The 23,642-nt window shown below is 40.4% G+C and overlaps 2 protein-coding genes across 3 annotated transcripts in view; both read left to right on the forward strand.

The window, feature by feature from the left end:
• LOC140303778 (monocarboxylate transporter 2-like) overlaps positions 1-23,642 on the forward strand; it is a 69,979-nt gene that overhangs the window by 35,042 nt on the left and 11,295 nt on the right. Inside the window, exons 1-2 of one of the 2 annotated variants that reach the window (XM_072382677.1) lie at positions 18,477-18,546; positions 19,285-19,505. In XM_072382677.1, coding sequence (XP_072238778.1) covers positions 19,289-19,505 — 217 coding nt within the window. In that variant the 5' untranslated portion in view covers positions 18,477-18,546; positions 19,285-19,288. Of the gene's footprint in view, positions 1-18,476; positions 18,547-19,284; positions 19,506-23,642 lie in introns of those variants that run through there. The other variant, XM_072382678.1, reaches the window with a different exon arrangement.
• On the forward strand, positions 11,162-18,284 carry kbtbd8 (kelch repeat and BTB (POZ) domain containing 8). The gene is made up of 5 exons (XM_072382676.1): positions 11,162-11,210; positions 13,275-13,482; positions 13,677-13,983; positions 14,171-14,990; positions 15,076-18,284. Exons 1-5 carry the CDS (start codon positions 11,195-11,197, stop codon positions 15,537-15,539), a joined length of 1,815 nt encoding a protein of 604 aa, XP_072238777.1. The 5' UTR covers positions 11,162-11,194; the 3' UTR covers positions 15,540-18,284.

Genomic DNA, 23,642 nt, shown 5'->3' on the forward strand with positions numbered 1-23,642 from the left:
GAAAGGTGAGTTAAAGAACAACAGAAAAGGCAGATACCTCCTTGAACATATTACCATGTAGATTATGAATTAGTGGCTACAGAGAGAGATTAGCTGCATGGGGGGGTAATTACTCTCTCCCTGATACAAATGAAGACATGGGGGGGTTTATCTCCCGCCTCATGCATAGACTTTGTTTATAATGGAGAGACCCCTCAATGTCGTGAGCAACTACATTAATTGCCTGTTAAAGCCAACACTTTTCTTGCTCATTTACAGGCATTCGGGACAGACAAAAGGGGGGATCTCTGCCTTCTAAAAAAAAAAAGTATTTTCTATGGTTTCTCTCTGGCCTCACTACCTATGGAGAGACAGGGAGAGCATGAAAGCAAAGGAGGTAGAACTGCATTAAGGAGAAGGTGGTAAAGTTGGGTAGACTTTGGGCTAACAGAAACATAACAAAAGAAGAAACTAAAGAACAAGAGAGAAGAGAGCAACCCTGGGATGAGATGATTGAAAGCGCTGAGGAGTGGAGGGAAACTGAGACATAGCTTCCACAGGCTGTTTAAATCCTCCGTCTTCCTCTGCTTGTCCCTCACGCGCAAAGGAGCTTCTTCTGGTTTGAGCCTCTAATTATAGAACATACACATGCCCCTCAGAAGCTACATTGTGCCTGCTACAGAGTTTAAAATATGACAAGTATTCAGAAGGTGAGATATAATGCCAAATGTTTCATATAGTATTTTGAAATGATTTATGTGCTCTCTTTGTCTCTCTCATCTCCCAAAGAGTAATAGCTCAATAAGGCATGAGTGCAGATTGCTATCAGCCTTAACCTGTGAAGAGCTAACCAGGCCTGAGGTAATAAACTATGACATTTCCAGTCTTATTGTGGCAGGCAGTTTCGGGTTGCACTCAGCCCTACAAGTCCTTGGTCTGCGCTCTATCTTGGCACTTCAGGTCAGTAACTTTGACTTGCTAACCACCCTCATTAGTATTCTAGAAAGCTTTGTGGCAGACATCCAGCTTCTGAGCAGGGAAAACAATGGCTGGTGGTGTAGCTGCACTATGGGATTCCTCCTTTTACGAAGGGCTGTGATATGATTACATTGGAGCTGAGGATGGAGGGAAAGAACACTATTTTCAGAAAAAGAAAAAGCAGGATTTTATCTGCTGAGGTCAGTGTTTTAAATCTAGGTTTTCAGGACTAAGACTGTGCCTCAGGTGGTCAAGATTCAATGTGCACCGGCATCGAAGCAAATCTTATAAGATGTATAAAGTTAACTCATGTTCAAATTTTGAATTTTAGTTTGCACAATAATGTATTTACAAGGTACTTTTCTGCCATATTCTTAAATTGTGGCATAAGAAACTTCCATTAAAAATAACCTTTGTTTTTCTTTGTCAGCATAATCACTCCAAAGAACAGTGGACAGCTGGCTGCAGGGTAAGCAAAGTTTGGGTGGGTTGACTGACTTTCCTTCTTTTTTTTTTTTACAACTTTATTGCATGAGAATTGCAAAAAAGAGGTTTTGCTTATTTTGCAACATTTGTTCCAATAAATTCTGAAGAAGTTGCTCACCCAGTCTCAGCAGGTAGATTCCATGGAATCAATACGATTATTAAGCCATGGAGAGTTGGTAGTGTTGATCAAAAACTACTTGGATCAATGCAAATTAATTCTTTTGTACAATACATCCACAGGATCCTGGTGGAACTCCTTTCCTGTGACAGCTTATTGAAAATAATCCTATTTTCCCAGTTGTGTGTGTGAATATTGAGTGCATATAAGGTTAAAGTAGATGGGGTTGCATCGATGTGTGCAAACAAGTATACACTCTACACTTCCTTTCTGATCATTGTGTGAACACACCAACAGAAGCTGAGAGTGTAAATGTATTCTTTCATGTGGGGGCTTGTGGGTTTTCTTTTTAAATTAGTTTACACTGTATGGGTGTATTCTTTAAAGAAGGGATTTAAAAAAATATATCTTGAATATAAAAATCCACAACAAAATAACAAAAACATGAAACCATGAAAGAATGCACTGTGATGTGCATGGAACATGCATCTTTGCACAGTTATACAGCTCAGATAGCAGGCAACATTTCACAAAACTGGACAAAACAGACACACATGAGACAGAAAGAGATCCACTTTTAGTGAGATGTGCCTGTTTGCTGAACTGGTCCCAAAACAGCATGTTTTGAAATGCGTGCTTGACAGCGTCAAGCTTTTTGTTGTCCAAAAAAACAACAGAAATAAAAGGAGAAATCTATTTTAAAACAAATAAGTGCCAGAACTGTGACTTGACATATTGCATTCAATGAAATGTTGCTATGACATTAGTTTGTGCAGACACTGTTCTGTTAAAAAAAAACAAAAAAACACTGGCCTTGAATTCCATGACTGAGGATCCACCTCTGTTTATTGTTAAATTGGAGAAATACAGTATCTCTTGGTCAGTACCAAATCAGAGCATAAGACATCTGATCATGCACACACGGGAAGCCGATATAAGATATGATTTCCTTATGGACCACCAGAAAACCTTAACAAAGGATCAGTAAGCATGAAAACATAACAATGATCAGGATTATGTCATAGCTTTGCACTTTATTGATACTCACTGTCTCATTTCTTCATTATATTTGAGTGACATTGAACTAGTCTCCCGACGACCCTCACAGGGGTGGAAAGCAGTGTCAAAGTCAAAGTCAAAGTCAAATTTATTTGTAAAGCACATTTCATGTACAAAACAATTCAAACTGCTTTACATAAAATAAAAGCATTGCAGCAGAGAGCGGAAGAAGCATTAAAAATATGTAAAATAATATAAATAGAAAGAAAAAAATAGCCCCTTTGAATGTATATTGAAAGTATATTCTATATTCAATTTATCTGTATTTTATCTTATATCTTTATTGAATATGAACCTGAGGGGTCTTTTTTCAATATGAAGATCGAGTTAAACTTGCAATACAACCTGCTAAGTCTGTATGTTGTTTCACATACTCGGTCAACAGTGTTTTGAGCAGTGAACACATTTGGAGTTCTTGTTGTATCCTCACTGGTTCCGTCTTTCTGTGCCTTTCATTTGCCATGCAGATCTATCCCTGCAGGATCAACCTGGAGTTATTTGTGAATGTATCTCATTAAACATGTAGTTCATCCGGCGAAAACGTTCATCTTTGATCTCCACGTTGTTTGGTTTGATGAATTCCATGTCTTTGTGTTTTTAACCTCATATGTTGTCAGAGATCCCGTTAAAGTGAAAAAGATGTTGGATATTTCTGACTTTTAGAGCATGTTGCACACTCTCTGTTTAAGATAGTTACAAAATGCAAATAAATGTGCAAATAGATACATTTGCAAAAATACTGCAATCAAATGTACCTTTTGCAAACTAGGCAGTCTGCAAGAGCTAGGTAGTAGCTTTGAATTGACTCATCCCTCTCCTATGTACCTATCTCATGAAACAGATGTGCAAAGTATTCTTTTGATTTATTGGCACATTAAGAAATACAGGAGAAAATGGGTGTATTCTTTCAAACTGTTCTTAACATACACATGGGAGAAGAAATAGGTGTTAAACAAAGTGTATCTAGACAAGTTACTGCACACAGACATAACTGTTATTCATCTTTTGTATGAAAATATATGTGCTCCTTTTTAACATGTCCAGAGAAAGTCAGCTAACATTACCAAGTTTATTCATCAGACAAATAGCTTTTGGATATATCTGCCAGTTAAGCCACTTCGCAGCTGCAGTTTAACAAGAGCTGTTATGTCTTGCTCACTAATTCAGCGAGTTGGCCTGGGGTAATGGGATTAAAAGAGAAAAACACTGGTGAATATTCCACTACCTACTACAGAGCTTTTCCATTTATCAGCCAGTGAAACCAGTGAATAATACATTAGATTGTTCAGCCCATGCACAGTAAGACAAGGGCACTTGTGGTATGCAAAGAAAAAAAAAGCATTGCCCTTGTCTAACCAGTTAGGCCTCCCTGAGGCTGACTCCGACAGGTCTATTTGGAACAGTCTCGTTTGACCTCTCCCTATGTCTTCCCTCGGAGCCATACCTTCAGCCAATCAATCACTTGATAACACACATACACCTCCCTGCTCATTTTCTATGCGTGTGCGAGCAGTGTTCTTTATTTTCTGTTCCAGGCTTTCTTTGGATCGACTCGTTGAGGCTGTATCATATCTGTTTCCCGTCATATATGAAATTTGATGCTTTGAAACATGGAACACAAAAATCTGGTATGCATGTAAGCGAATATCAAAAAAGTCCTCCATCAGTTTTCCTTGGCGTGCATGGTCTTCCCCAGCGGTGCAGCATTGATCACACTAGAATGACTCTGATTGCGGAGCACTCCTCTGTGAGGAAATGGGATTCATGAATCCAAATGTTTCAGCAGGTGTCAGTATGTAACGTTGCGCCCAGCCGCGGCCTTTTTTTCTGCTAGGGCTGGATTGACATATAAGCACAGGTCTGAGGCGGCGTACTCGCTGATCTTCAAATGGAAAGGAGGAGAAATTACTGAGCAAAAGCCACTAACCATGGGGGACATACAAAAACTTGGCCACCATCGGGGATCTGGTTTCATATTGTGCGGAAAAACCTTCTCATTGACTGGTACAGGTATGGGTGAAATGATTAAGTGCTAAAGTTGCATTTTCTCCACTGAGCAGGCAGCCCTGAGGCCAAAAAGGCTGCATGATTGCCTCTGTGTGCTACATCACATTGACATGATGGAGAATACTCTCCTGGGGCCTGAAATAATGTAAAAGGAGAGAGGTGGAAAAAAGCCCATCCCAGCCTTTTCTGCTGGGACCTAAGAATTTTCTTCATGCAGTCGGATTTGCTGATAGATCTCCCCGTGCCACTGCCTCAATACTGATGACAGACTGAGCATTCGCACATGGGTGCATGGCAGCACGCACCAAGGGAGCACCCTAATCCGATTCTGTTATTAGAGCCCCAAACCTTCCTGCTGGGTGCCCAGAACCTCCGGGCCACTCTGGCACTGCCTGACTCAGGAAGTGCACAACAACACTGTGCGCACAGGTCTGTGAAGAAGACCACAAGAGGACATTTAGAGAGAGAGAGAGAGAGAGAAAGGAGGGTATTCGAATTGGACTGAATGTGTGAAGTGCATGTTTTTCCCTTAACTAATTAACAGGAGGCTATAAAAAGCCAAATTTTATAAAACCAAATCCATCAGCCGGACAAGTGGAACAAATGAGTCGACCTCACAGTGGGAGGCAGCGTAGCCTTATTTGTTTGCTTTTACAACTTGAAGGGCAGACAATGCATGATCACACAGGAGCAGGTTACTGAAGCTGTCCCCAAAGTTGGAGACAAAATAATCTTTGACGGCACACGAGGTGCCTTTTTTTCTTTTCTTTTTTTTTGCGGCCAGATCAAAAGCCATGAGCTTCGATCCAAGAGTTATCAGCTCAGATGCATTTCACACACAGGACAGCATGGAAAGAGGATATTTCCTTTTGGGCCTCATCTCTGCTAAATGACAGCATTCAATCTTAAAGCAATGAATGCATGAATGGTTGATATAGCCCCCTCGCTACTCACTACACCAGTTAGGGTTAAAACCTATTTGCTTGGCTATATCCAGGTGGTGACTTGATTTTGCCAAGTCAGTTTGAATGTGTATCACAATAGTCATTTCCCTTGCTTTATACTTTAGTAAGCTAATAAACCTTCGGCAAAAAAAAATTTATTGCACATTGTAAGTCATTGATCTTGTCATGCAAATCCTTGCGTAAAAAAGGACTATGTTTACTAAAATTACTAAATTACAAGCTGATGTTTTAAAGCTAACCCTTTAATGCCAAACACTTCAACTGGGGACCAAAATACCGCCAGAGAAACTTCCATGCTTGGAGTTATGCTCCAAAACAACACCCATTAACAAAAAACTCTGTCAGCAGTTTGAGCTTCTGTAGTGGGATTGGAAATTAAGGTGCTTTTGGGGAACCTCAGACCATCTGCTCATCAGCTCCTCAGGTGGGGTTACTGTGAAGGAAAGTCACAGAAAAGGAGCAATGAAGGGACTTTTTGAACATAGAGAAGGAACCACCAGTTCTTTACTTCCTGCAGCTTCCCATTCTGCGCCTGATTGTGTTTTCTCGAGTGGTCGGGGTAGGGGGGGGGGGGGGGGGGGGGGGGGGGGGGGGTCCATCGCTCACAACATCTGCAGGCATTCTTCCACAGGACCCCGGAGGCACATTATAACCCATTACGTCTAACTTTGACAAAAACACACATTTAAACTACAATTACACCCCCTGTCTCATCTTTCACATACATTCCATCCTGACTCTTCTTCATGTGTTGGGCCATTTAATGGTTGCCAAATATGTATCACAGACATACAAAATATGGATGAATCTTTTTAGAGATGGCACTTTAACAAGAACATAAATATGGATAAACATGAACTGCCCTCTCTCAGGATCTAATAATGACAAATCTGAGGGTAAGCAGCCATAGAATATGTCATCTTTTTCTAAACATTAACTGGATAATGTATAGGGATAGATGAAAAAAAAACGTGGCCTTTCAGTGCTGTGGGCTGAAATATTGCAAATGCACACGATAATAATGACAATAAATCTCTAGTTCAGCATTTCTTGAACATAAAAAATCCTGTGCAAGTTGGAGACAAAGTAGAAAGAGGAGATATCAGGTGATCAGTTTCATTGTTTCAAAAAGGGACATCAGCGGGGAGGTAATCAGAATCCAGTTATCATCAAATAACAGCAACCCCAGGAAGCCTTTTTCTCTGATACAACAGCAGCCAGGCCCAATTTCACAGGCCGCACTCTGGCTGACTGGGAAGAAATTGGAAAAAAATGTGAAATCGATTGCTAAGATTGCAGTTGTGCTTTTATTTGTCTCTTCTTCTGTCATTTTACAGTGTTACGTGGTTAGAGTGCATTTCAAGCCTGCACAGCACCACTGACGGCACTGCAGTAAAGGTGCTGCCTTCAGGTTTGAAACAGCCTTGTGCAGCATGCGGAAAAATGCTAGTAGAAACAATCCAGGTATAAATATGGACCTTAATGTAAGCTGGTTTTGACTACATGTGGAAAAAGAAAGTACGCCTTTTTTCAATTCTATGTGGTCCTTGTCAGGTCTTAAAATTAGGTAAACCCAACCTTAAATGAACAACACATATATGGTACATGAAATAGGATACTGCCATTGTTATTTTTAAACCAAAATAAGCTAAAATGCAGAAGCAGTATGTGAAAAATGAAATACTGAAATTGTATAAAAAGTTAAAAGAGTTCAATTAAAAAAGAAAGCCTTATTTATAATAAGGTTAGTGTTGAGTTAATCTGAAGTATCATTTGAAGTGAAAGTGCTGAGCAGTGGCAAATGTCAGATTTACAAGAGTTTAAGTTTTTATTTGTACTTGTTCAACCTCCAAGACCTGAGAGTTAAAAGTGCCATTTACCACTGGCAGGAAGCTATTACACTGGATATTCAGCGGATGCAATTGGTGTTGCATTTAAACAATAACATTATCAGACAGGCTTTGCAATTCCCCTACAAACCCATTAATGAATGAATTCTAATTACAAGAAAAAGCGATTAAATGACAGTGCGTTAGTACATGGGGATTACATTGCATTCAAAGTGTTCAATAAACAGCAATTAGTCTATTTCTCTTGACAGCATGAGGTTGCCGGTGCTGCCACACGAATATCAAATGATCCACTGCAGCAAAGTCACGACTCAAACCACGATGAGTTAACAACTGCCACCGCCACCAAGAGCACTCTCTCATTACATTTACAAATTTCGAAATTTGCAGTCAACATAATAATACATATTTTTAAATTAAATACCCCACTTTGACTTTGTTTTTAGATGAAAATGCTTGTCTATTAATATTCAACAGTCTATCAATATTTAATGTTACATTTTCTCCGTAGAGGGAAAGAGTTGATAATACTTGGTTGTTTACGTTAAAACTTCAATCATTAGTCATGAATCATTCAGTAATGCCGCACACTCCTGACAGTTGAGCATATGTCGCAGAATGAAATGACTCCAAATTGAATTACATTCAAAATAAATGGAGAATTAAATGGTATTGTGAGGTTGATTGTTGCTCACTGTAGTTTTTTTCTGCTGTTATCAAGCTTCTTTTATCTGATTTAGATGCTGGAATGTGGATGGGGGCTAGAGCTCAGCATGTTATACAATACAGTGGAGTTACATAGAGACGGCATTCACACAGAAATAGTGTTTTATTAGACACGTCAAATGCGCTCACTAAATGAATTAATGAGAAAAAACTCTGAAAGAATGGTTGATGCGAGCTGCAGGCATTCGTTTCCATGTAAAGATTTAGGGTTTAAACCGATTTACCAATCTTGAGAGATATGACACACAAACTAAGATCTGTGATAATCTATTCAATTCAAGGCTGTTGTAATCTTTTTTTTCTTTCATAAGGTTTCAGACGTTTGCTGAATATAATAACAATTGAGTTTAAAAGCAATCCTTTCTCACTGCTCTGGGTAATGCAAGTAAAACCTTACAAATATGTGAGGCTACGGTAAAAGTATCCCCTTAAATCTCTTCATGACACAGCTCAGCATTTTATTTATGTGAGAAATGTAATTAACTGACCTTTATTAGACTCTGAATGCTGAACTGTGCACGTGGCTCGGGGCCAGAACCTAAAGCAAAGGTTAAAAGAGATTCACGTTAGTTTGACAGTCAGTGTTGTGCAAGTTCCCACCTCACCACAACTGTGTCAAAGTTAACATGGATTAGAACTGAATTAGTTCATATTCAGAGTTTCCCATTTTAAATTTCACAGTCTCAATAGGAAGTTAGGAGGAGTTAACATTCATTCATCACTTTTTTTTTATTAACCCTGAATTATCTTCCCTACTTGGTACAAAGTGTTATGACACTGTCGAATTGTCTTTATTACCGCAAAAATACAACCGAAAAAAATCATCAGATTGTAACGCGTCCAAAAAGTAGTTCACTGCATCCTCCTTTCAAATCAAAGTTAGGTCAGGGTCAGGACTTTGACTTGGCCATTCCAAACATTTCTTGTTCTTGTTTAAGCAGAAGAATGATAGAAAAGGCAAGATAAATGTAGTATGGATGAGAACCAGCTGCACCTGTTTCTTTAGTGTTGTTATCTTTAGATCTTGGTATCTGCCTTTTTATCTCATAATCTTGGAATAGCACAGCTCGTTTTCTTGTGATTACTGGTTAAGTTTTTTGTAATCACGTGAAAACAAAAGGTTGCCAAAGCCAGGAGTGCTGCACCGCAATGCTTATATGGTTTGAGGACAGAATGGAATTGATTTAAAATGTCAGACAGATTGCTAATTTTATATGTTGTTAGATTTGTCATTAGCAGCTGTTGAATGAAAACAGTTCCAACATTTTGGGTGCAAACATGTAGACTGCTGAACCTCTGGCCGTCTTTACTTCTGAAAGACTCTGTGTTTCTCAGGTGCTGTGCTTTTTTTGTCCAGTCATGTTACTGATCTGTGTCCAAATAACCCAACTTTTTCTTTTTTTCCAGCCTTTTGTGGCCCCCATACCAATTTTTTTGTGATTATTTGCTTCCATCAAAGTGAACTAGAATCTTTCATGAAATATGGAAAAATGTTTTACTTTCAACATTTTATCTTTTCTATGTTCTGTTGTGAATTAAACTGCATTTGATGAAATCTTCAAATTGCGGTATTTTGTTGTTATTTACGTTTTACACAGTGTTCCAACTTTGTTTTAACTGGGTTTTTCTCATTTTGAGAAACAAAAGTTTGGTTTCTTGATGCAATGGGTTAATTTGCCTCAGCTATATACGGTAATTCAAAAGGCAGATATCTCGAGATACTAAGCTATATTACCTATTATAATGAGAAACAAGCTTTGTCAAGCTTTATCTGGACATAACAAAATAATCAACTAATAATGGCTGAACAGTATTGTTAATAATGATAATCTGTTGTAATTTTTTAAACCTTGGTTTGAATGGTGGCACTCATCTTTTATCCGAAAACATTGAAGTACCCAGCCTCAATTTAGAGTTGCTGAGCCTAATTCCTCTACTATTTATAGGATTTCCCCACTGAAGAAAAACAGATTTGTAAAGTGTTATAGTACAAACATGTTCCTGAGAATTCTAACCAAAAACATGTGTCAGGGTTTCAGAGAACCAAGACTTTGTTCCATGTAGTATGGAGAACATGCAACTGACAAAATTAAGGACGATGTGAGGAATTTGTTTTATGAGCACACCGAAACTCACTCATAAATCCCTTATTTTAAGTGGATATTAGTGTTGACACGTTGTTTGCATCAAGCAAGACCTGTGTCTTAAATGTGTCAATATAAATTTACACTGACAAGCACTTAATGCTAATTTAATGACTTGGTGCCACAATTCACAGCTTCTTGATTTTGGTATTTATAATGTTTCCTTATGGCTGTTCAGAATGTAAAGCATGTACTTAACTGAAACTTACATAATAAGATGTTGAGTCCTCTTCGGTACAAAGATACATTTCTTGTATTTAGGTGTAGAATTCCCCACTTAATTTCCAGACTTAAGACATTAAACAATTATAACAAAGTAAGCTGTTGTTTTGTTGAAAGCAATGCCTTTTCCACTTTAAAAAGTCTAATAATTTATAAACATTTCATAAAAAGTGGAAAGGTTGTCACTTCAGTTCTTAAGACCAAACAAAAGGGTTGACCTCACTAAATAAAAGTCTCATTATTTTATCAAATATTCAATTTAAAAATTCCCATGTATCGTTTTGCTTATATAATTTTATATAAATGTAGAAATGTAAAGACAATTCAATTCCACTAGTGATATATGCCAACAGTAGTCCAGCATATTAGTTGTCAGTTTGTTAGTTTGACCATTTGTTTAAATTAGAATGTTTCCTAACTATGGTCCTAACTATTCAGTATCCACCTGTTAATATGCTTTTAACTTTAGTTGAGCCTAATCTATAGCTCGGTTACTGTGAAGAGCCTCCCTTCACAGCATTAACCCCCTCTTGGTTCAGACAAACTCAATACGATTGGCTGTGAGATTCGTGGTTCTCTTATGATTGGCTGTTCCTTGTTTCCGGGGCTCCAATCTACACTCTGACGTCTCTCGGTCTGCCCCGAGACAGACTGGAGAGAATGGCTGCCAGTGGAGGTTAGCAAAGTCTTCATTGTTTTGTGGTCTAAACACACTGAAATAATGTCTTTCAAAGTTGAATTTTGTGATTATTACTGTTAACCGAGTGAGAACTTGCGGATTAATTGAAAGTCGTTACATGCTTCATTCTCGCTAAATGAAGTCACGTTCTGAATGACTACTCCAAACTGTTGGTAGTCGTAGCCTGGCTATGTTGCTAACGATAGCTGTCAGGCTAACTTTCGGCAGATTAGCTTTGCTACCTACAGCTGATTGTGTAAACACTTGTTTGTAACAAGAGGGAAGCGTTAGACAAGTGCTAGTAATGGTCACTTTGATCAAATCAACGTAGCATATATCGTCTTAGATACTGTTAAACGTCTATAAGACAGCGTATGTGGCATTTAAAGACGTGTTTGCCTTTTATGTTTCGCAATTTTGTGTCAAAAAAGGTTGCTAACATTAGCTTGGTGCCTAGCTGTCTGCTAAAAGTTAAGCTTATGCGTCTACTAGCAAACCCAACTGGGAGTATTGATGTGATTTCTAAAGAAAAACAAGCGTTTAGACGATAAATTACACAACCTCAGTAGAAATGAGTTTTTATCCTTCAAGTTTGCTTTTATCTTTATTGGCAAATCAAGTAGTTACAGTAGGCATCGCTCAGTGGTTCTAGATGTTAGCAAGCTAGCTACCACCTGGCGAGACAGTAGTTTCTATTCATCGGTTGCGAGTCTTTGTCCTGTCAAGGAGTTGGCGTTACTCAGCACGAGGTATTACTTGGAAAGTATTTCTTGTAGAAGCTGAGATAGTAGAGCTATAGCGAGACATTATAGGGGCCAAAAAGTTGTCATGCCACTTGTACAACTCGCCATTAGATGTCCGATAACATGACATGTTTACTTTGCAATTACTACTATAAGGGAACACCAATGAATTCACTGGGTTACATGCTCATATGTACCCGTTAGATCAACTGAACCTTGACCCAAACCTAGAAACAAGAGGAGTCAATGTCACATCATTTTAAGTTAGCCAAATAAATTTTAGCCCATACACACTATAAATAGTCACTTCTATAAGATCTTTAATGTTATAATATTTATTTTGACACTATCAAAATCAACCAGGGTTTTAATGATGCTTTAAATTCACAGTTTGATTAATTAAATTTTTTTGTCAAAACTAAGAAAACAAATTTAAAGATGAGAAATGAACTAACCACAAATCTCAGTGTAACAATAAAGAGGAATTGTCTTGGGGTGCTAATTAAAATGACTGTTGGTTAATTACTGTATTTCAACTTGTGCTCAGTGTTTCCCACACAATGACACTAACAGTCATCTAAGTATATGTTTGCTTTTAACTGTCCCTATCGAAAAAATAGGTAAGATTTTATTTCACTGCAGGACAGGACATTTATTCAACCTCTTTCCTTGTCATTTACATAGATGACAGCTGACCAATCTGTGAGCCCTAACACGTCATGTGTGATAGCATGGATTGTTCTTGGCTTTTTAGTGTAGAGACATTGTTGTCAACTTGGCAACTTTTCAGACCCTCTTCAGTGACTTCTTCTCACAAAAAGCTCCAAGTAACAAATCAACTGACTTATAAAACTATAGAAATTATCTTCACCAGAGATTTATTTGGCATTGTCTCTCAAACACAGGGTCTGAGTTCCTTGCTGAAGTCACAAGGAAGCAAGATCTTATACCAAACCATTACCATACAAGTCAGAATATACTTGAGACCAAACTTAGAGGGAGCTAGTTTTACCACAAACTTAATCGGTGGCCACTGACTGTTAAGTGTGTAACAGGGAGGCAAATCAATATTCATGCTCTGTCGCCTCTAACTTTCTCTGAAGGATCATTCCATGTAAGGATCGAAATCCCGTCATAGTGGTTCCCTTTAACTCATTTGTGTGCCAAATATTTCCCTGCCTCCCCCAGTTTGGTGTCAGAAACATTGCTCAAAACTCTTTTCTAATGATTGTAATCACAATTGTTTTGTTGAGTCAATGCTGCTTGTTAAAGTTTAACAGTAATAATTCATTGCCTTTCTTTGCGCTGTTTTATTCAGAGGTAGGGAAGCTGTTACAAGTACAAAATGGGACACCTCCAACCACCAGCTACAACGGAGTAGATGCTGTGCATGCTTGTAACATTCTTCAGCAGCTCAAAGCCTTGTATGATGAAGCACAGCTCACGGACATCGTTGTAGAAGTGGACCACGGCAAGACTTTCTCGTGCCACCGAAATGTTCTTGCAGCAATCAGCCCATATTTTAGGTAAGAAAATTGGATATGAATAAAGGTTTGTTTACAAATGTTTATAAGTTAGCAGCTGGAAGTGAGCTGGTGTCTGATTCAGTTTGGTTTCTAGTTCCAAGTTGTTGTATTTTGATCGAACTTTCTTGTCAGTTTATTGCATGTGAGTGCATTAAGCCACAGAAGTGTTCCTGTTTTCTCACCTTCACCGTTAGGTCTATGTTCACCAGTGGCCTTACGGAGAGCAGCCAGCGTGAGGTCAGAATTGTTGGGGTGGAATCGGAATCAATGCACCTCGTCTTAGACTATGCCTACACATCCAGAGTCACGCTCTCCGAGTCCAATGTCCAGGCCCTGTTCACTGCAGCCAGCATTTTCCAAATTCCTGCACTGCAGGATCAGTGTGCCCAGTTCATGATCAGCCGCCTTGACCCCCAGAACTGCATTGGGGTCTTTATGTTTGCTGATGCATATGGTCATCAGGAACTAAGGGAACGCTCGCAGGATTACATCCGCAAGAAGGTCAGTTGAGCATGAGCAGAGGATTGTGTTGATAACAATTATATGCATGGTAATTTAATGATTATTACTGCTGCTATTTTATCCTACTATTTAAGACATTGTTTTACTTTAGTTCTGTATTAGTGTTACCTTTGTGATCAGTGTGTTTGTCTGCTAAAAACTGAAACATTTGATGTTTGTGTGGTAGTTCTTGTGTGTATCACAGGAGCAAGAGTTCCTCCAGATGACCAAGGAGCAGTTGGTAAGCATTTTGAACAGTGATGACCTAAATGTGGAGAAAGAAGAACACGTCTACGAGAGCATTGTCCTCTGGCTTGAGCATGATCGATCTGGCCGGGAAGCCCACCTTGATGAGGTTTTTTCCCAGTGCATCCGCCTGCCCCTGCTGGATGAGGCCTTTCTCAGTCTGATACCTGCCCCTTTTGCTTGTGCCCTGTCCCTGTCCAAAGACCCTGCTGAGGCAAAAGCTCGCCTCACTGGCACAAATGGTTGTCCACAGCGCCTGGGTATGACCGCTTCTGAGATGGTCATCTGCTTTGATGCTGCTCATAAACACTCAGGTAAGAAGCAGACGGTGCCTTGTCTGGACACAGCAACAGGAAGGGTGTTCAAGCTCTGCAAACCACCTAATGATCTCCGAGAGGTCGGCATCTTGGTGTCATCAGAGAACGACATCTACATCGCTGGTGGGTACCGACCAAGCAACAGCGAGGTGTCCATAGACCATCGAGCAGAAAGTGACTTCTGGCAGTATGAGCACGCTGGCAATCGGTGGCTTCCACGGGCACCTCTGCTGAGAGCAAGAATAGGATGCAGACTTGTGCACTGCTGTGGGAAGCTTTATGCTCTCGGAGGCCGAGTTTATGAAGGTGACGGGCGAAACGCATTAAAATCAGTTGAATGCTATGATGCCCGGGACAACTGTTGGACAGCAGTGAGTCCTATGCCTGTAGCCATGGAGTTTCACAGTGCTGTGGAATATAAAGACCGCATATTTGTCCTCCAAGGTGAGTTAATGCTGTTTGAGAAAATGTATGAAAACATACTGCTCATCACTTCATAAATGAACAGATTTTATTTTTTTCTCTGCAGGTGAATATTTCTTTTGCTATGATCCCCGTAAGGACTATTGGAGTCATCTCGCTCCAATGAGTGTCCCTCGGAGTCAGGGTCTGGCTGCCTTGTATAAGAACTGCATCTACTACATCGCTGGCATCTGCAGGAACCACCAGCGTACCTTCACTGTGGAGGTCTACGACATTGAGAGGAACACATGGAGCCGTAAGAGAGATCTGCCCTTTGACCAAGCCACAAGCCCTTATATCAAGGCTATGCTGCTGCAAGGCAAGCTTCACCTGTTTGTACGTGCCACACAGGTCATGGTGGAGGAGCATGTGTTCCGCACCAGCCGCAAGAACTCCCTTTACCAGTTCGATGATGAGGCAGACATATGGACCAAAATCTATGAGACGCCTGACCGCCTGTGGGATTTGGGTCGCCATTTTGAGTGTGTGGTGGCCAAACTTTACCCACAATGTCTACAGAAAGTGCTTTGAGATCGGTGATTTTTGTGAATCCAATCTAATAGGCAGAGGGAGTGGTGGGGTCCTGCCTGCCTTGTGCCTGGTGTTACTCTGGGTTTGCACCACATGGACCATTTTCCGTTAAGTCTTAAGTTGTTTAAACTTTGGTTTAACATGATCAAAATCGGGGTGCTTTTAAAGATTGCAGTATTTTTTTTTTTTTCCAGACGGCACCAATTACCCACACTGAGGCGTGTTTAACAAAAACCGTACAACAAATCATAAGTGCAATTATCCTATTTTTCGCTTGATGTTGAGCCATGTTCTACTTTTGTTTGAGATGCGTGAGTAGGTATGGATTTTTACAGATGTTAGGCATGCAATGAGGGTGTTGGAAAGGTTAGACGTGCCCTCTAAAGATATGGATGCTATGTGTCAGCATAAAGTGAAAATCTTTATATATTAATAACTATATAAACTATATATTCATACGGGTAAGATGAGTACCATAGCTCATTAGTAGGTTGCTAGCTCTGAGGTTTTTGTTTATTTTTTTTCTATTCAGTGTACATGCCTCTCCAGCTTATTTTATAGACAAGTTTTAATATGAAGTGTGGTTGTGATTTACATTATCTTAGTGTTTTAAAAGGTGGACGCATGTAAGATATTTTTATGCCCCCCTCCACCCTCCCCTCTTCCCTCACAAGCATCAGTGTGTCAAACCATACACTAAGAATGGCTTCGGAGCTATATAACTTTCATTTTTAGGTTCCAGTTGAATGGGGCTCACACCTCCCGCTCTCTGAGTTAGCATCCATTTCACATCATACGCGAATAGAATTGAAGTGAGATCTTAGAATATTCACTCTCCACATTGGAGAAATAAGGACGGAGTCAAGTCTGTGCTAACACTAAGTGGCAAGTTCAAACCAACTACCGGGTTTACCTCAGAAACTTCAGATATATTTGACAAGGAGAAAAGGGATGTTTCGGGCCATGGTGTAAAAACCTCGGTTCAACGTTGAGCTCAGAAGTTGATTTTTTTTTTTTTTGGTATCAGGCTAAAACCATTTGGAGAAAAAATTTCACAAAAAAAAAAAAAAAGGTTCATTAAATGCCAAAAAGCATTTGAGGTCTTGTTATAGTTGTTGTGGACATTAAAGCAAATTTATGTGGTAGCAATAAATCAAGGAACTGTGATTAGGCTAATTGTTATGTTATATTGCTTTAGGAAAAGCGCATTAATGTCTTTGTGTGCTCGTCTGTTCGTGTAAACTACAGTAGTGCCAGTGGTGGTTGTTTGGCTGCTGCATGGGTGCAGGCTGGAAGGGACGCGTAGTTTACTGCAGATCATGTGCGATGCCATTGTGCCTGTGGCTAGAAAAGGGGGCATCAGAAAACTGCACCTCCCGATGAAGAATATCTGAGGAGTCTTACTGAATCACTATCCTGAATCACTATCCACCGCAGCGGTCCTCCACTGCAAACTTTACGGAGCGTCCTCACAGACGGGACTTTTTCACAACGTGAGGGTGGTCCGGCCTTTTTTGTGCCATTACACCTCACGGCCATGAATCCGTCCCCCCACCCTCACACACACCATCACATGGAGGACATAAACTGTCGGTGCTGCTTTTTTTTTTTTTTTGTCTTTGTTCTGTTTTTGTTTTTTGACAATCTTGCGTAGAAGAATACCACCTGCCCTCCCTGCCGAAAGTGTGACATTTTCAGTGCTGTCAGTTTCCTCATGCGGGTTCCTGTGTCATCTTTGCACTACACATTTCTAACGAGTGCCCCCTCTTGTTTCACGAAAAGGTTTCAATGACTGTATAGCAATCAGTGAAAAAGGTTCATATGGAAACAAATACCCTTGGAGTCACACTCAGTAAGCACTTGAGGATATTTTACTTCTCCAAGAGAAGATCCACCACTGAAAGACTTGAAGGTGATTTCTAATCAACCTGGCTTGAAAGATACCCCCCACCCCACCCCTCCCTCTCTCTCTCTAGCTTCCCCCCTTGAAAAAAAAAAAAAGATGGGAAAAAAAGATGAACAAAACAAACTCAAGGTTGAGAGATGGTCTGAGCTTCACAGCCGTGGCTACAGGCGGCCATTCGAGAACTCTCAGGATTTCTACTGATACACAGTACTGTATTTCATTTTTGTTGTTATGTGTAATATACTGTACTATAGGTTTGCTGTACTTGCACAGTTTTCTAAACTTGTACTCAGTTTCTTTTATAACTTGAAAAAAATAGATGTGATTTCCTTTTGTTGTTTCCAGTGCTGATTTTTATTTTTCCCCCTTTTTTCTTTATGTATGTATCTATTTTAGTTATGGCAGAGTAATCCTGCCCTGATGAGGGAAAACACGATTACCTGCACGAGTGATGATTATAGTTTTTTCTTCTTTTTTTTTTTTTTTTTCCTGTAGTGCATTAGTATTTCTTTCAAACATCTCACCAGACCTAAGCATTACAGGTGAAACAACAGCATCGTTACACTGTTTTTAAAACACCAGTCGTGTCACACAACAAGCTAAAACAAACTGCTTCCGGTGTTGTCGGTGGTCATTCGCGGTCATATTTGGCTCCTGGCCACCTCCGTGCATTTTTGCTCATTGGTGCTATTCCATTGTGTCGCCATCCTTTTTTTATGTTGCTGTTGTCACATTTACTTTTATGGTTTGTTTTTGGGTTTCAGGTTAATAGTGGTTGTTGAGCTCAACTGTGAAATTCACATTGCACATAATTTGAAAATAAAACTATTAAGAGTGGAGTTGTTTCCTTTTTTTTTTGTTGTGAATATTTCTTCTGTCACAAGAAGTCGGTCTGCTGTGTAATGGTGATGTTTAGGGCTCAGAGACGCGCTCCGGAGACAAACGCGCGCGCTGCAGTGATCTGGAGCTGATGAGAAAAAAAGCCCTCAGGCTACCCCCTGTGTGACATGTGACCAGGCGTCAAACGAAGAAGCAGCCCGCAGGAGCGAGCGTAACCAACTCTGAACGGACGCGCAGGCTGCACGGAGCTCTCGGTGAAAGGTAAGCTTCGGTTAAACTGGGGACATTCAACAGTCTCTCCCGACGAAGAGCTTTTCGCCTCAAGTCGGTGACTTTGTTCCGATAGCTCCGTTCAGACACCACGTGGGAATCTCCCATCCGACTCCGCGCGTTAAGAGTTAAACAGAGCAGTAGAAGTTTATTCTAGCGGGCCGCCTGTTGTACCTGTAGCTCGAGTATTTCCACACACTGGAGTTCAGCTTTATGTAGCGCAGTCGCTTTCCTGATAGTTGTAGTTTAACCCTAACCCACGAAGATGATGTAATAGCTGATGCCTGTTGCTCGGCTGGAGAGCAGACAAAATGCAACTGGAGCATAAGTGGTCATATGTTAGTCAAAAGGCATATTTTAAAAAAGAAAAAGGAAACTTTTTCAAGCGCACTGCCCCACAGTAAACGCCGTTAAACTCCTTTAAACTCTGCTAGTTCAAAGGTCATTTGAGTCATTGATGACTGCAAATCTCAGTTTTTTTCTACACCCACAAGCAACTGTGTACAACAGAATAACTCAAGCCCCCCCCCCCTTTTTTAATTCATTAAATGCTGAAAGATTGCCTCATTTTAAGTGCATGCATAAGGTACGAGCTAATAAACCCGAGAAGCGTCAGGGAAAAAAAAAAGAGATTTTTTTTTTTTTTGGGTAAAATCCATGAGTCAAAAAAATTAAGTGGCTTAAAAGAAGAAATATTTCGCTGTCATTAATGTTTCACACTCCGAACAGGAACATGTCCCCTGCTCCAGCAGATGTGGTGGGCTCCAAACCCCTGGATGGGGGCTGGGGCTGGATGGTGGTGTTTGGGGCCCATATATCCATTGGATTCGCTTACTCGACACCCAAAGCCCTTTCCATTTTCTTCAAGGAGATTCAAGAGGACTTGGGGGCCAGTTACAGTGCGATAGCATGGATTTCCTCTATCATGCTGGCTGTCATGTATGCAGGCGGTGAGTTGATCCAAACTGTGTTTGTCGTACTAGTTTGTCTGGATAGAAAGTGAACTTCCTCCTCTGTGAACAAATGAGCTTGATAATGTGTTAATTATGTGCTCCTAGACTGTCTATTCACAGTCAACCCGTTTTTTACGGACCACACTGTAACCTCAGCATCATTCCTGGCCTCTGCAGCTAAGACAGACGGAATATGTAGGTTTCTGTTTTAAAGGGATACTCTAAAAACAGTTCTGCAGTGGCAAAACTGTGCCACAGTTGTTCACTGAGTCCACGTTATCTGGCCCAAATGTCCGTCGCTGCTGCTCTGCAGTGTCCTCTTAGTTGTGAGCTGACTTTTGCTCATAGATCTGCGAAAAAAGCTGTTGAGCAACACCAATAAACCACCAACCATGAATACAGTACAATAAGCTCACGTGAGGAATTCAGAGTGATGTGCCCTCCCACCTGGAGGTCTCCACAGCCTCTGGAGTCGGCCCCTTTAAAGCAGTGCTTTTATTCACAGCCAGAGAAGACGGTTTAGCTCTGTGGTATGGACTGTATGTCATCAATCAGCATCGTTCCCGGAACTGCAAAAGCAAATCCAGGCTTTACCCTTTCACTGTGTGCCATTTGAATCTCCACAAAGAAAACGGTTTGTGTTTTGTGGCACTGTAGACCCGTCTCAGTAGACAGATAATGGATAAATTGACTTCACATGAGTGGCTGCACCCGGTGAAATAGTGTTAGGCTGCCTAATAGGAGGAATGTCGCAATTAGGTAATAGTCACCTGACTTGAATTTAAACCGCTTTTCCGTTCATGGTTTACTGTGTCATTGGGCCTTTGGCCCTTTCATTTGCAGCATTCAGGTAGAGAATGCTGCACATGAAAATGACTGGACTCCTAATAGATAATGGCGCTACAGACGCTACTTCTTTGTTTTTTTGTTTTTTTTTTCAATACGTTTGGCTTTTGAGTGCTTATTGTTCAAAAGACAAAAGTTAAAATTTGAGTAGAAAAAGAAAAACGCCTTCATGCCTGCTACACTAGGTGGTTGGGCTCCTCACACATTTTCGAATTAAAATACACACAAGCCCACATTCTTGGTGGATTACTTTGTGAGGGCTCCCCTCATCTGCCAGGACTGGATGATGGAAATTAAATGTGTGTGGAAATGCTAAACCTGAAAGTTGGTGGGTTACATGTTATCAGTTACTGGACTAGATTCAGTCAGTAATGTTGTTTCAGCTCCAGTGTATCACAGACAGATCAGTGACTCAATTTGTATTGATCACAAAGAAGCTCTGGAGTCTCGAGTGCAAAAGAGCTTTAGTTTTCTACCCAGTTCTGTAGCCTGTGCAGCACAGAGTGAGCTTATTACATATATTTGTTGTCATTGTTTTACTTTGTCCAAAGAAAATGTGACCTGGTTGATTTTCAAAGCACGTAGAGAGACAGATGCATCAAAATCAACTAATCCAATAGCATAAGCCTGTTTTAGAGTATATGATGTAATCTGACAGAGAGCTGTAGACTCACTTTTAAGGTATTCATCACTGTGAAAAGGGTAAAAACTGTTGTTTTTCTGGGTTTAGTGGTTGATTGTTTTAAAGAATGAGTTGCTCAGTGCGGCTGACAGTATCGGACTACTGCTCTCACAACCTGAAAAAGCTGATTTTACTTTTCCACAATGTGCGCCCCATTCCACACCAAAGGTATTTGTGTCATTGGTTGGTGAGGAAAGATAAGTCTTGGAGGCCTCACCTGAGCTCATCAGCTGCTTCTTTCAAGGTTACAGGATAGAGAGGTTTGTTACTCACCTGTATTCAGCTCAGGGTGGCCTAACCGGTGAAATATACCTCTCCACTGTGGCTCAGGCATAGGACTTTATCATATTGTCCTTCGCAGGGCTTCAGCAATGTCACCCGATGGAGGAGAGACAGCTGGAATATATCAGAGGAAGGGTTCAGCACACAGGGGTCTGACACCAAGTCCCCATGGGAGAGACATGACAGCCTTTTCAGAAAACCTCTGACTCAAGAAGTCCAAATGATAATAGAAATGGAAATGGTGGTAGAACACGAGATGCCCTATTGTGATGCAGTTGCAGTGAGAAAGATGATATATTTGTGACCCCTGCTGGCACCTGGTTAACTGTATAAATAGCAGGATGGATTTTTTTCCGTTCATGGACAGTAGATACAGTTGTTGAGGGTAACGCTTTATGGCTCAGCCCAAAAGTCCAAGAGAGAGATTTTCTTTTCATCAATCTGTTCATATTTATATGTGTATGCATATGCTTTAAGCGTCGCATTTTTAGATCCCAAAAATGTACAGTGCTGTGGTTAGTGTGACCCGTCGTCAGGGGAACGAGGAGCTGAAGAAAAAGATATTCTGTTTTCAGATTCTGCAGTAAACTAAATAAATAGGCTTTAAACAACGTAAAAAGCTGCCAGTTGTCCATCTTTGGGCCACTCAATTTAGAATCAACAATTAATTAACCTGACGAGGAAGCAGAGCACCCAGAGAGAACCCACGCATGCACAAAAAGAACGTCCACACTCTTCACAGACAGCCAATCTCATAACTGGTTATACAGTTAACTTTAAAAAGAAATGGCCTCATAGTGTTTTACCACTTCTTTGTTTAAAGTTCCAAATCCTAACAGGGAAATCTGACTTTTAATTGGTGTTCTTCGATGCATAAGAGTTTATATGTCTACGTACGTCTATGAATTGTGACGTGAGTTCTTCCTGTTGTTATCTATTGGCCGTTAGAATCTGTGGATGTTCAACAGATGAGACTGTGCTTGATATATGTGGTACCAAGGTTCTGTGTCTGAAAAACAACCCCACATCATCAGCAACAACAATCAATATTTAAGTGAACTGGTGTCGAGTTGAATTTGCTTCGACTTTTCTGAATTTCTTAATTGGAAATTCCGATTGTAACAACATTCATCCTGTCAGAGCAGTATTCAGATCTGCTGAGCTGTGAATAAGCCTCACACTGAGTCTGAATCAAGCACAGTGCCTGACAGAGTTTAGCAGCCACGAACACACAGCAACACAATTCACAGCTTTTTTTCCCCTCGCAGCTAACAGTTTTGCACTCTGAGCCAATTTTCGGTTTGAGTTTTAATTTTTGTTCTGTTTACATGACACAAAGAATGTGAAAGATTTACAAAAATGTGAATCTTTCAGTGGTTGTAACGGGCATAAATGCACATTTGACGGGATTTAAAAAAATAAACGTTCCCACAGAGCACTGAATCAGTTGCGCTTTATGCCACGATTACTTTCTGTTTCTCTGAGAAATGAATTATGAGCCACAGTAAACATGCTGTTGAAGAAAATGAGGTGTTACCCAAACATGTAATCCTCTTAGTGTTCTCCGGGCTGGCTTAAGTTATCACCATCCACACAGAGGCCCCTCTCATCGTTTCCCTAAAAGAAAAACAGCTGATGATCAACTTCCAGTAACCCCTGGCAACCTAAAGATATTGGTTTGAACGATGCCTCCTTTTCTGTATGATTTCAGTGAAATAAATCTATTTAAACAGCTGGTCTTTATACCAGTAAGAGTATAGAAGTGTCCAATGCTGCAGAATGACTGGTGGTGCAATGTCACTCTTTGAGGCAAGGTTATGAATCAAGGCAGGGGTGACAGCATATAAAAGACCGTTCAGTTTCTGATTGATCACTGAGTGTAGTGTTTTACATCATCAGGGGAAAGTTTCTAATGAGCCATCAGGCCACTTCTCAGTTTATACAGAAGTGTGAAGGGTTTCCGTCACCTGCCGGGATGTTCTTTTTGCCCTCTGTTTAGCTCTGCACACTTGTGTGAGCTGTGCTCAAACTTGAGCAGCAAAGATTGTTTTGGAGGCTGTGCAGTTTGGATCCTCTCAGCAGTTGCTGTGGGAGATGGCGGAGATATGTTCTTTCTACTGAGAGCCGAGGATGCAGGGCACAGTGCAGAAAGTACTCTTTCCATAAGTGCTTTTTTTTTTTGCTCACAGCTTGTTCAGAGCGGCAGACAGAGAGAGAGGCTCCTCGATGAGTGCTCTTGTGTTGACTTAATACGACATATATTTGAATTTGTATGAAAAATGCATACAGGTCAGCAGAATGTGGTCTCAGTTCATACCAGCACA

The sequence above is a fragment of the Leuresthes tenuis genome, unplaced genomic scaffold (genome assembly GCF_036924035.1).
Source record: "Leuresthes tenuis unplaced genomic scaffold, fLeuTen1.0.hap1 SCAF_3, whole genome shotgun sequence".
In the NCBI taxonomy this organism is placed as follows: Eukaryota; Metazoa; Chordata; class Actinopteri; order Atheriniformes; family Atherinopsidae; genus Leuresthes; species Leuresthes tenuis.